The 12156-nt window shown below is 31.4% G+C and overlaps 2 protein-coding genes across 2 annotated transcripts; one reads left to right on the top strand and one right to left on the bottom strand.

The window, feature by feature from the left end:
• Positions 1-1517: 1517 nt before the first annotated feature.
• On the bottom strand, positions 1518-2830 carry LOC124926205 (GDSL esterase/lipase At4g10955-like). The gene is made up of 2 exons (XM_047466391.1): positions 2645-2830; positions 1518-2577 (listed from the first exon to the last, which is right to left on the bottom strand). Exons 1-2 carry the CDS (start codon positions 2704-2706, stop codon positions 1587-1589), a joined length of 1053 nt encoding a protein of 350 aa, XP_047322347.1. The 5' UTR covers positions 2707-2830; the 3' UTR covers positions 1518-1586.
• A 4687-nt stretch (positions 2831-7517) lies between these two features.
• On the top strand, positions 7518-9378 carry LOC124926397 (protein NRT1/ PTR FAMILY 1.2-like). Its single transcript, XM_047466614.1, has 3 exons — positions 7518-7711; positions 7879-8438; positions 8520-9378. The coding sequence occupies exons 1-3, from the start codon at positions 7541-7543 to the stop codon at positions 9355-9357; spliced, it is 1569 nt and encodes a 522-aa protein (XP_047322570.1). The 5' UTR covers positions 7518-7540; the 3' UTR covers positions 9358-9378.
• Positions 9379-12156: the final 2778 nt, after the last annotated feature.

The raw sequence follows: 12156 nt of genomic DNA on the forward strand, positions 1-12156 counted from the left end.
AAATGAGTTATGCTTTTCTTTTATTACAATTAGAGAAGAAAAAATTATTCACATTTTTTTTTTATTCAGGGTAAACACCTCTCATTTATATTATTTTGTATTAATTATTTTTAAATAAATAAAATTAAAGAAAAAATAATGAATTAAAATAAAAATAAATTAAAAATTAAAAAGTCATGCCACATCTTTACTGCACTTAAAATAAATAATTGTTTAATCTTATATTGAACTCAATACGGATGCAGCTTAGAGTTGTCTTCAAAATTTATTTTATTATTATTATATATAATTAAAGTAGAATTATCATCGCATCCCACCGTCACAATTTTTCATTTGTGACTTATTGTTTTTTTGAGACGACTTTTACCACCTTAAAGTGCTGTCCTAGACTTATATTGACTCTTAGCTCATTTTATTATTATTATTATTATTATTATTATTATTATTATTATTATGTGAGATTGTTTGATTAGAGAATTTGTTTGATATTAGTGTTGTCAGATTTTTTGATTTTTTTATCTAAAATTTAAATATATTTTATTTTATTAAATACTTTATATTTTAAAAGAATAAAAAAAAATATTTTATTTAATTTAAAGAGTATTTTAATCTTTAATCAACAACAAAAAAAAAAACAATCAAAATTTTAATCAAAAAGGTTTTTTAGAAAAAAAAAAAACATCATACCAATTATATAATTATTTGGATTTTAGTTGTTTTTTAAAATTTGTTTGATATGTTATTGGGGTGTTTTTGTAACCTATAATATTTATTTTCTCTTATAGCATAGCGATAACCCTAAAATCTCTAAGGTTCTGATTTCGAGTTGACCGCCAACAAGTTATGCGTCTGATAAACTTGTTTTCTAAATGTACTACTTCTCCCTAGGTAAGTTTAGTTAGCTATCATATAGATGATTTTTTCCGGCTACCAACTTACTGGCTTTTTCACCTCCTAGTCTTTCTTAAGCCGTAGTAAATGATTAAATCTGTCTGTGAGTCGTTGTGCTCCAAATGAGAAACATATTTCATCATTCTCAAAAATAAAAATTTATATATAATATTTGTTTATCTCTCAAGTATGTTTACTTTCTTTAATGTTCAAATAATATTTTATAATAAATAATTTTTCTTTTAAATAATTAAAATTTAGGTAAGAACCTAAAGAATATACATATTTCAACTTTAAAAAAAACATTAATAATAATTTTTGTCCATTGACTCTGTGCCAGTTTTTATAAATCGCATCCTATCAATTCCTTTTACTTACCTATTATTTTTTTATAATTATTTCGAGCCAATTTTAAAAAAAAAAAAATCATTTTTTTTAACTTACCTTTAACTCTAATTTTTTTTAATTGCTCTTTAACATTTTAGCTAAAAATATAAGTGAAACTTAATGAGAAGAGAACCATGTAATCCTACTTACAAAAATAAAAATGCATTCAAAATTAAAAAAAAAATCCTTAATTATAATAATACTTGATGAATTTTCAATACTAAAACCTTGTTGAAATATGAGTTCCACAAAGAAAATTAATCATGAATTTGGATAGACAGACATAAATTTTAAAGAATTGGGTCTAATTAATTAGGAACCAGAAACTTATAGAGCTTAGACTCGATCTGAATATGCGGATTCCACCATTGATGAATCCCATGAGCCGTTTTCAAGTCCGGCGAATTGCTCAAATTCACTGTCACAAATGCCGATGGAAGAAGATGCGCAGTTTCCCCATCTTCCCGCCTTCTTCTTCCTCCTCCAATCAAACTCCCTATTATCGAGTTCTGCGTCGCCAACCGTCCTATCCTTCCGGCACCGGCACCGGCTTCTTCCATCTTCACTCTATGTTCGAAATACCCAACATACTCCATACAAATCGGATCATACGAATTCACAAACAAATAAGGAATCCACTCCGACAAACACTCGAATCCCATTTCACCCTCGCCGCCGCCGCCGTGTACCGCCGCGGATACACCCGCCGTCACGAAGCTCGTTGCCAACCGTACGGCGTGGTTAAGCTTTTCGTTCTTGATCTTCCCTATTGGAGCCGAGACAAAAGGCGGATTGAACAAGTAACTCTCGATAAACCCCAAACCCTTCCTCACTATGTTTTTCCCGGCCAGAAGTCCGATTGCCGATCCTAGAGAATGACCCGTTACCCAAAAATTGGCTGCGCCGACATTCTTGATCATGTCTTGAATGGTTGCCATTGCTAGCTTGAAGCGGGGGGTATGTTGAAGTTTATCGGCGAGTAAATGTAGGTCGAGCTTTAGATCCTGCATTCTGGTGTGTTTTTTTGTGATTGTTCCACGAAAGGCAATGACATATTTTGGAGGGCTCTGGCCGGGATAATTGTGATGTGGGTTCCATAACTTGGATTCGTATATGGCACCGAAAATGGAGAGATCTGATTCGTCAAGCAGTATGTGGTTGAGCTGAAAATGGAAGAATTCCCACCAAGGGGGTGCCAGGGATTCAGGCCCAAGGCGGCTCTGTTGGCGGTCACGTTCTTGGATGTAGACTCCCTGAACTAGACTGGCTGCAACAGATCTCCGGTGAATTGGGTTTTTCCTGCAGCAGATTGAATTAGAGCAAAATATGAACAAAATCTGGTGAGGTTTTATCTTAGGGATCATACCAATCAAGAGCGGTAAGATGGACCGGTCCTGAGAGACCGAAAATCTCCCTATCTGAGGGCATTATTAGCTTGTGGAGGAGATGTTAATCCTTGATCCCTTCTTCTTATTATGAATTATGATTTGCCATTTGTATGTATGGTTGAAGCTTTGATCAAGTCAATGAAGAAGTAAGGTTTTGTGGGAAACATTTGTTTATTTCAGACCAACCGGGATGATGGATCACTGATCTACAGCCTGCCAAAAATTAATGTTTCTAAATATTTGGTTCAATAACTAATTACTTCATTGACTTGGGATCAATTAATAGTTTGAATTTGTATTATTATTGAATCATTTTTCACACTTTCGACCAAGAATAACCAGAACTCATTAACAATAACCGGACTCGTTCCTCTAGCCAGCTAGTCTTTCTCATTTTTTTTTTTATATAAGCTAAGTGGGGTTTTGACATGAAACAAGCCTGCATATGAATAGGCTTCGTGTCTTATGGTATAAAAGGTCGGAAACGAGTGTACGGTATTTAAATATAATTAATAAAAACTAGTGTAACAGGATTGCGTTTTTTTTAAAACGGTTTAGTGTTATTTCATTAAAAAAATCTCAAAAGTGGTAAATGAATGTCAAGAAAACAAAGCTAGATAGACCCTACATTTGTTGAAAACACCAACCGATTTTCAAACAATTCAATTACAGAACAACAAACAAGACTATTTAAACTTGTTTTGTAATGATTTTATAGAGGATATCCTACTTTTGACTGAGTTTTCAACTTTCTTCATTAATCGGCATTCCCCTCCATGTATGTATGAGAGCGTTACCATCATAAATAATATCATCCCAAACTTTTCCTTCTATTATCTTATTTGTGCTATGAATTTTTGTATTTTGTTCTGTCCAGATATTATAGACCAGAGCTCCAAAAAAGCATTTGAAAACATTCGTATAGAAGTTATCGCCCTTAACATTTTTCTTTACAAGCTCTATGATTTCGTTCTATGTATTTGAAAAGTTAGTGATATTAATGTTCTAAACAAAATTGATCCATATCTTGGATACAAACGCGCACTTCCCAAACAGGTGGTCAATACTTTACTCTTTTACTACGCAGATTGGGCAATTGACGTCTGGAATATTCATATACTTCTTAATTCTGAATCTTGTCATCAATCTTTTCTTGAATGTCAGCTAAAAGATGAATCGGTGTCGAGGTATAACTTTTGAAGACCATATTATTTTATGTCAATCGACCACCACCTCCTTTGTTCTAATGATCTTCCATTATTTTTCTGCTACGAACTTTCCATTCATAATAGAGCTGCATTGAATTGAATATTATTGATCATATTCAGAATTTTAACTCATTTTGGAATACTCCTCAGAATAGAGGAGCATTTTCTTTCTTGAATATCTCTAACTAAGTACAAAAGACAATTTTTCTGATTCTGACTATGATAAATTAGAATTTCTCCCGAAGAATTATGGGATTAATCTCTAGCCACGGATCATACCAGAATAATATTTTCCTTCCATTACCAATTCTAAACTTCATAATTTGATATGCCTCTCGTCTAGTTCTTAGGATTTTTTCAAAGATTATGCCATTTCATTTTTAATTTGGCATGTTCATATGCTGACTTCTCTTTTTCATGAATATCGTATGAACCCATTTGACCCACAATGAATCTGCTTTCATCTCAATGGTCCATACATGTCTAATTGTGAGCGCTCAATTTCATATGACACAATTTTTAATGTCAAACTCTCCTTCTTTATTTGGGGTACATATAGTTTCCAATTTGACTTTTTTGTCTCCTCTTCCTTGAGTATCTAAGATGAAGTCTCTCATCAACATATTCAGTTTAGCTAAGGGTGGGAAAATTTACCGATATTAAAGGTATATCGAAAATATTGTACCGCAATATATCGAAAATATCGATTTTTAAGGTATACCGAAAAAAGGTAAGGTATGATACCGATACCGAAATTATTAGTACGGTAAATGTATGAGATTTTTATAATTTTGGTATATCGAGATATACCGAAATAGTATTTATAAGTTAAAATATAATATATATATATATATATATAATATTTATAAGGAAAGAATTAAATAAATTTTATATTAAGTTAATTATAGAAATATAATTTTTGAAATATTATTCAATATATGCAATCTCTACCTTACCGATGAGATTGATTTTTTTTAAGTTAATATGGTTTTTAGGTATTAAAGGTTACCGATACCGTACCGAAATTAAGGTATACCGAAAATTAAGATAAGGTAAATGTATGAATTTTTTGTATACCAAAATTAAGGTATATCGATATAAGGTATACCAAAATCAAGGTAAGGTAAAAATATGCATTTTTTGCATACCGAAATTTTAGGTAAGGTATAAAGTATGGATAAAACATTAAGATATACCGTACCGACTCACCCCTAAATTTAGCCATGACTTTTATTAGAATGACTATTTGTTGTGCCTAGTAGCAAATAATGATGACAATTTGAAACTGCCCTGTAAAAACCGAACCAAATTGTCCCGTTTGGGGCGTTTTTTTAATTAAATATATTAAATTACTAATATATTTATTTATTAATTATATTTTATTAGAGTAATAAATTTATTTTTATACAATAATATTAAATTTCAATATATTATATTAAAAAACCTGTTTTTATAATTTTATTGTATAATTTTTTTTATAATAAATATTTTATTAACGATGCCTCGCGAGAATTCCCCGAAACTGAATGGGGCGGGGATGGTAAATGCATTCTCCACCCCGAACTGCCTATTGCCATCCTTAGTAGCCAATGATTCCCATAGTAACTCTTTTCACAAGCTCTAATCTTCATGCGTATGACAATTTTTTTTGTAGCCCAACCTAAGATAGAATTTCTAACATTTTAAATAACTAGACGAATTTATGTTGCTTGTTGTGTCTAGGCATAAAATGTTCAGAGACATACATACATATAACCAGAGTCTATCCCGAGATTTGGTCTGTCCCAGTGGGGTCCCAATCCCACGTAGAAAAAATAATGATTTTTTTTTGTTACCTTAGGTGTAATTTAAAAAAATGTTTTTGTTAAGATTTGAATCCATAACTATAAATTTCAAGTTCATCTTAAGATATAACATATTATGTATAAATAAAACAATAAATTTTAAGTAAATATTTTATATGTTTAGTAAATAGGGGGTTTACCCCAGTACTGGCCATTCCCTGCATATATCATTGTAGTGAATCGTGCACAGGCAAAAATAAAAATAAAAATTGAACACATGAGTGTGGTGTTATGCTCGGACATATACTTAGTTTTAGAGATATCTAATATTTATTAGTTTCATTGTAAGAAAAATTAAGGCGTTATATATACTAACTCGTCTTGATTTTAATTAAAGTTAACAAAATAATTATTTTCTTAAAATTGAAAATATGATTTTTTTAAGTGAAATTAGGACTTTTTAAGTTGAGAGTAAAATTTATATTGGCACACTTAAGTTTGATTACATAAAAGCCAAATAATATAGTTGAAAGACAAAAATGACAATGCAAATAAATTAATATTTAGAAGTGTATATAAGTACAAGTCACTTGTGATATTTGTTTGTACAAAGAAATTGAAGGCATGTGTAATACAAATAATAAGCACAAATTACATGTTTTATGTATATATGGTGTCCAGGGATAAAAGGTAGTGATGAGTTGATAGTATTTAAATATAAATAATTAACACAAATACCTTATATTATTGCGTGTCTTCTAGGCATAAAAGGTCTAAAAGTAGTTTACTATGTTTAAATTCAAATAATAAACATATTTTTGATATTGATGGTGTGTCGGAAAAGAAATTGATAATTAATAGCTTGTTACCATTTAGTTTGTTATGATTGAGAATATAATGACTCATTTATATAAGTCATCAAAAGTTAAGGACTACTTTACACTTTTGTCATGATCTGATTTATTAACATGACCCTACTGATGGTCAAATGATCGTTAAATTGAGGCTGTCGTTATGGGTCATTTATGTTTTTTCTGACTAAAGTTTGTCTTTAAATTATTTATTTATTTATGGGTCATTTATGATCTGACTAAAGTTTGTCTTCAAAATCATTTATTTTTTATATTTAATGAATAATGTATTATGGAAAACTCTTAATTCACTAAAATTAAATTCTACACTAAAAACATGGTTTTGTATAATTTATAAATAAGTAGCTCAAATGGTGAAATTTGACCTAAGAGATCCAAAATTATAATGGACCGGAGAGCTTAAATTTGACCTTTTTGAATTATTTACTTAAATTTGGATAAATCCTAATCCTATTAATAACTATTAATAACGAGTAAGTCCAAATAAAATTCGATCTGTCTTGAGTAATTACGTTTATGTATATTATTGTTTATATTTTATTGCAATAAATTGGTCTTCGTTATAATATTTAAAAGTGTAAAGAGTTATTTGTTCCTAGTTGGACTATTTAAATTTTGTTCTATTAATATTCCTGAGAAGTTGAGTATTTAGTTTTCTCCGGCGGCCAGTCCTTGTAAATTAGCGACTGAAAGCAAACGGTTAATAGTGGCTGAGTCTGCCGGAGAAGAAGAGAGCCTGCCGGAGAAGAGCGGAGATTAGCCTCTTAATGGAGAATAACATGCACGAAGAGAAAACGGAAGGGAGAGAAGCTCTTCTACTAGATCAGGGCTCTAAGAAGGGCGGTTTTCGAACCATTCCTTTCATCATAGGTTTGAACATACACTTCTCCATCGATTATCGTTTCGTTTCCTATTCTTTTTCTGTTTTCCAGTTTTGTGTAATGCAATTAGTATGATTTTCAGCTAACGAGACATTCGAAAAGGTTGCCAGTTTTGGACTGTCATCGAACATGATAACCTACTTGATGAATGTATACCATTTGGAGATGATTTCTAGCTCCAATATTCTCTATTGTTGGTCCGCCACTAACGGTTTATTCCCCGTAATCGGAGCGTACTTCTCCGATTCCTTTGTTGGCCGTTACCGGATGATCGCCTATGGCTGCATTCTCAGCTTCTTGGTAAGTGCTATAGATTTCTTATTGTCTGAATCTGAGTTCATTTGTATATATGTTTCGCAACTCATGATCTTGAGTTTTTCTCTCCATTGCTGCTAATAATAGGGATAGTAATTTCGAACGATCTGACTTACAAGATCTTCCAATTTTATTATTAACGACTATGATAGGGAACAGTAATTTTGTGGCTGACGACTATGATTCCACAAGCAAGGCCTACTCCATGTGTAGATTCATCCAACAACAACTCATGTATCTCCCCAACAATCTTTCAACTCATGTTTTTGTGCTCTTCGTTCTTGCTCATGTCCATTGGAGCTGGGGGTATCCGGTCGGCTTCAATGGCCTTCGGCGCAGATCAGCTCCAAGATGATGCACAGAGCTTGAACAGAACAGGTGCCATGGAGACGTACATAAACTGGTACAGTGCTACCTCTGCATTGTCAGTTGTGATTGCGATGACATTTGTTGTGTATATTCAAGATAACTTGGGCTGGAAAATTGGATTTGGAGTTCCTTTAGTGCTCATGTTCTTGGCAGCCCTTTCTTTCTTCTTGGCCTCCTCTTTGTATGTGAAATCAAAGCCGAATTCCAGCTTGATCACAGGGTTTGTTCAAGTGATGGTAGCTTCTTTCAAGAAGAGAAATCTTTTGTTTCCATCAAATGAAAATGATTTGTTGTATCACCACGATATGAATTCTGTACTAGCCGTTCCTAGTGAGAAAATAAGGTACACATTTATGATCTAATATTGTTTACATGCATCAATTGATTTGGTTCTCATTAATGATTGGTTCTTGGACGTACGTAGGTTTTTGAACAAGTCTTGTATGATTGAAGATCCAAATGAGGACCTTAGTCCAAACGGAAGTGCATCAAATCCATGGACCCTTTGCACTGTGGATCAAGTGGAAGCCTTGAAGAAACTAATCATGTTAATCCCACTTTGGTCCACAGGGATCCTACTGGCTGTAAATTTCAGCCAACCATCATTCCCAGTCTTGCAAGCCGGTTCAATGGACAGACGCATCACACGAAATTTTCAAATACCAGCCGCATCCTTCTCTATATTCATGATCATTTCCTTGGTGGCTTGGGTATTGCTATACGACCGCATTCTCATTCCAGTCGCATCTTATATTCTTGGAAGGCCTGCACGGTTGAGCCCCGTCACTAGGATGGGACTAGGGATATTCATTTCATTCTTATCCATGGTTGTGGCAGCTTACGTGGAGAGTGTGAGGCGATCTGTTGCAATAAAAGAAGGGCTTGTGGATAATCCGAAAGGTATGGTTCCAATGTCCGCGTTTTGGCTAGTGCCTCATAGCGTGTTGATGGGTGTGGCGGAGGCACTCAATATGGTGGCTCAGATGGAGCTGTATATGTGTGTGTTGCCTAAAGGTATGACTAGCATTGCGGCTAATCTTTCAGCCATTTCCATGGGTTTAGGTGGAGTATTAGCTAGCCTTATAATGAATAGCATTGATGGGATTACCAAAGGAGGAGGAAATGAGAGTTGGGTCTCTAGTAATATTAACAAAGGTCACTATGATTACTTTTATTGGGTTCTTACTGGCCTTAGTTTGGTTAATGTTTTCTATTTTATGGTTTGTAGTAGGCATTACTATGCCTCTACAAGAAATAATTGAAAGTGATAGTTTTTTCACTTAAATAGTTATGTAAGAACTGTAACATGACAAAATAAACATGTATAAATAAGTCAGCATTAATTTAGTTATAGATTTTATTAATACAAATTTTATTTTTAAAAAAGAAAAAAATTAATACATGTATGGCAGCTCTAGTGTTATGTGTCGTGTTATGGATAAGAGGTCGAGAGGCAGGCGAGATGACGGTGTTTAAATATAAATAATAAACACAAATACCTTATATTGTGTGTCTTCCTAAGCATCATAAATGGTCGAAGACTAGTTTACTATGTTTAAATACAAATAATAAACAGATTTTGATAGTGTGCATGTAAAGAAATTGATAATTACTAGCTTGTTACCATTTAGTTTATTACAATTTAGAATATAGTGACTCATTTGTATAACTGTTTTATTAACATGAGACTTCCTCTTGATGATGTTTTTTCTGACCCTAAAGTTTATCTTCAAATCATTCATTTTTTACATTTAATCAATTATTCACCCCAATAGGTTAATAGTAAAAAAAATTGGTCTACAAAATTTAAAAAAATAACGTTTTAATTTTAAGTGAAAGTCATAACTAATGATTATCGATGTTGCAATAGTTTTTTAAATTAAAAAAAAAAATCGATACTGCATCCGTGCCTCCTCAATAACTTAAAAATTGTACGAATACCACATTCCAACTAATTCATGATTCCGTTTTTACAAAACAAGTATTTCGAAATTGTGAATCAAGTAAAGTTGAAGGAAGGAATTGAAGATGATGTATAATGTATTCATCGCCCATATATATATATATATATATATATATATATATATATATATATATATATATATATATATAGTGTGCCATGGTAAATAATTAATCTAATAAATGGAAGGAGTACCAATTGTGATCTAGATTGGCTTGGAAAGAGGGTGACAACTTAAAATACAAATGAAGTTTGTCTAGATTTTAGCCACAATTCATACACAAAAGTTATAATTTATAATGTATTTGTTAATTGGTTAGAAAGTATTTTTTTTTTTTGGTTAGATCTGCAGTGAAAGTTGAAAATGAGACTTTGTTATATTAGGTAACTATTTTTATGAGTTACTTGCTAAGTTATATATAAAATTGACAATATAATAGTAAAAATAATTTTGTTTGAATTTAGTGTAAAATATGTGAAAATTTGTAGTAAAAAAAGATTAATGATGGTAAAAAACAATTATTAGTGTTTTGCAAAATGTTATTTATTTTGATTTTTTATCACTGAAAATATGAAATTGAGTTGTGCCCATGAGTTTTGTTGTACCATTTCCAGATTTTGGATCTTCAATGGGCCTAAAACTTATACAAATTGGGTCATTTGTAAACATTTGTAAGTCTTGGGGCTTTGATGCTAATGTAAAAATGGTCCAATGGGATGACACGTGGCAAGCAGTGGGTCTAAGGAGAAGTGTAGGACTATATTAATATATCATTTTCCTTTAAAAGGTAGGGGGGGACCCTACTTCATTTGATAATCTTCCTCCCAGACTCCATATTGTTGTCCTCATTCTTAATTTGGAGTTTACCTCTTTTCGTTTAGCCCCCCAACAATCATCTCTCTGTCTCCGGTTATAATGGTGGTCTGGTCTGGTCCCCAAAGTTATTCTTATTATTATTTGTGTAGTGGGTAAATTATAATGACCTGCAGATATATAGAATTGGGAATAGCAAAGTCAGTGTGTGATTATTAAAAAAATGGTTATAATTCAAAATTATAACTTAAAACATTTTAAGTTAGTGTTATATATTATTACTGTGTCCATGTTTGAACTCATCAACTACATTTTATCATTAATTGTTTTTGTTGCTCTAATTAATTACTTTTATTTATTTATTTATGGTCTCCCCACACATTTGTCACCCAAGTTTCTTGTGCTACCTAATGTAGATATACAACAGTTCTTTATATTTTAATTATGGCTTTTTTAATGACACTTTTAATAAATAAATTTATAATGAACATGAGATTTAATTTGTTGTTGTGGCAAGTAATCACCAAACTTGAACGATGTCCTAAAAGGGTCCAGTTTAAAGCATAAAGATAAATGGAAAGTTAATGCATTAATGATATAGTTTTACTAATGTATTATAGGAAGAGAATTTTGATCCTAACTGGTTTATTTTTAATATTTGACTTAAACCCGACCTGATTGACTCGATTGACCTAACTCAATTTAATTCGATATAATTAATATAATATTTTTATTTCAAATTAAAATAACATTAAAATAAAAATAAAGTTAAATCACAAATTTACATAAGAAAATCCAATGATTGAGTGAGTAAAATGGTAAACACAAAAAATTTTACAAATGAAATGATGACAGGTTGACGGATCTACTTTAGGTCATTTAAGACCAACTCGATTTTAACATGTTTATTAATTAGGTTAAATAAGTCAACCCAAACCCAAAAATATATGAACTTAACTTAATTTTTTTTTTATTTTGGCTCGGATTCGAATCGTCGACTAAGAATATGCGGGCTTATTTGATATTTATACTTATAAACCTTTTATATTACCAGTAGTTCTCTTAATATATTATTTTAAAATAAAATTAGTCATATTAATTTTTTTTATATTATTAAAAAAAATAGGTATGAGAGACAAGTGAATTTCTTGAATTATAAATTTGCTTATCTGAATTGAAGTTCAATATTATATTCAACCAAAATTTTAAGAGTCTATTCAATTGCTCTAAAAGGACTTTTTATTTTATTTTTTATTTGGTATAGTTATGAAAACTTTGTTTAAGTTG

This window comes from Impatiens glandulifera, chromosome 2 (genome assembly GCF_907164915.1).
Source record: "Impatiens glandulifera chromosome 2, dImpGla2.1, whole genome shotgun sequence".
Classification (NCBI taxonomy): domain Eukaryota; kingdom Viridiplantae; phylum Streptophyta; class Magnoliopsida; order Ericales; family Balsaminaceae; genus Impatiens; species Impatiens glandulifera.

What these genes read in the sequence shown, in the direction of transcription:
- LOC124926205 (XM_047466391.1), bottom strand. Translation starts at nt 2,706, where the DNA reads ATGCCCTCAGATAGGGAGATTTTCGGTCTCTCAGGACCGGTCCATCTT. An exon ending in CATCTTACCGCTCTTGATTG is followed by an intron (nt 2,578 to 2,644) that starts GTATGATCCCTA and finishes AATCTGCTGCAG; the next exon opens with GAAAAACCCAATTCACCGGA.
- LOC124926397 (XM_047466614.1), top strand. Translation starts at nt 7,541, where the DNA reads ATGATAACCTACTTGATGAATGTATACCATTTGGAGATGATTTCTAGC. An exon ending in GCTGCATTCTCAGCTTCTTG is followed by an intron (nt 7,712 to 7,878) that starts GTAAGTGCTATA and finishes CGACTATGATAG; the next exon opens with GGAACAGTAATTTTGTGGCT. An exon ending in GTTCCTAGTGAGAAAATAAG is followed by an intron (nt 8,439 to 8,519) that starts GTACACATTTAT and finishes GGACGTACGTAG; the next exon opens with GTTTTTGAACAAGTCTTGTA.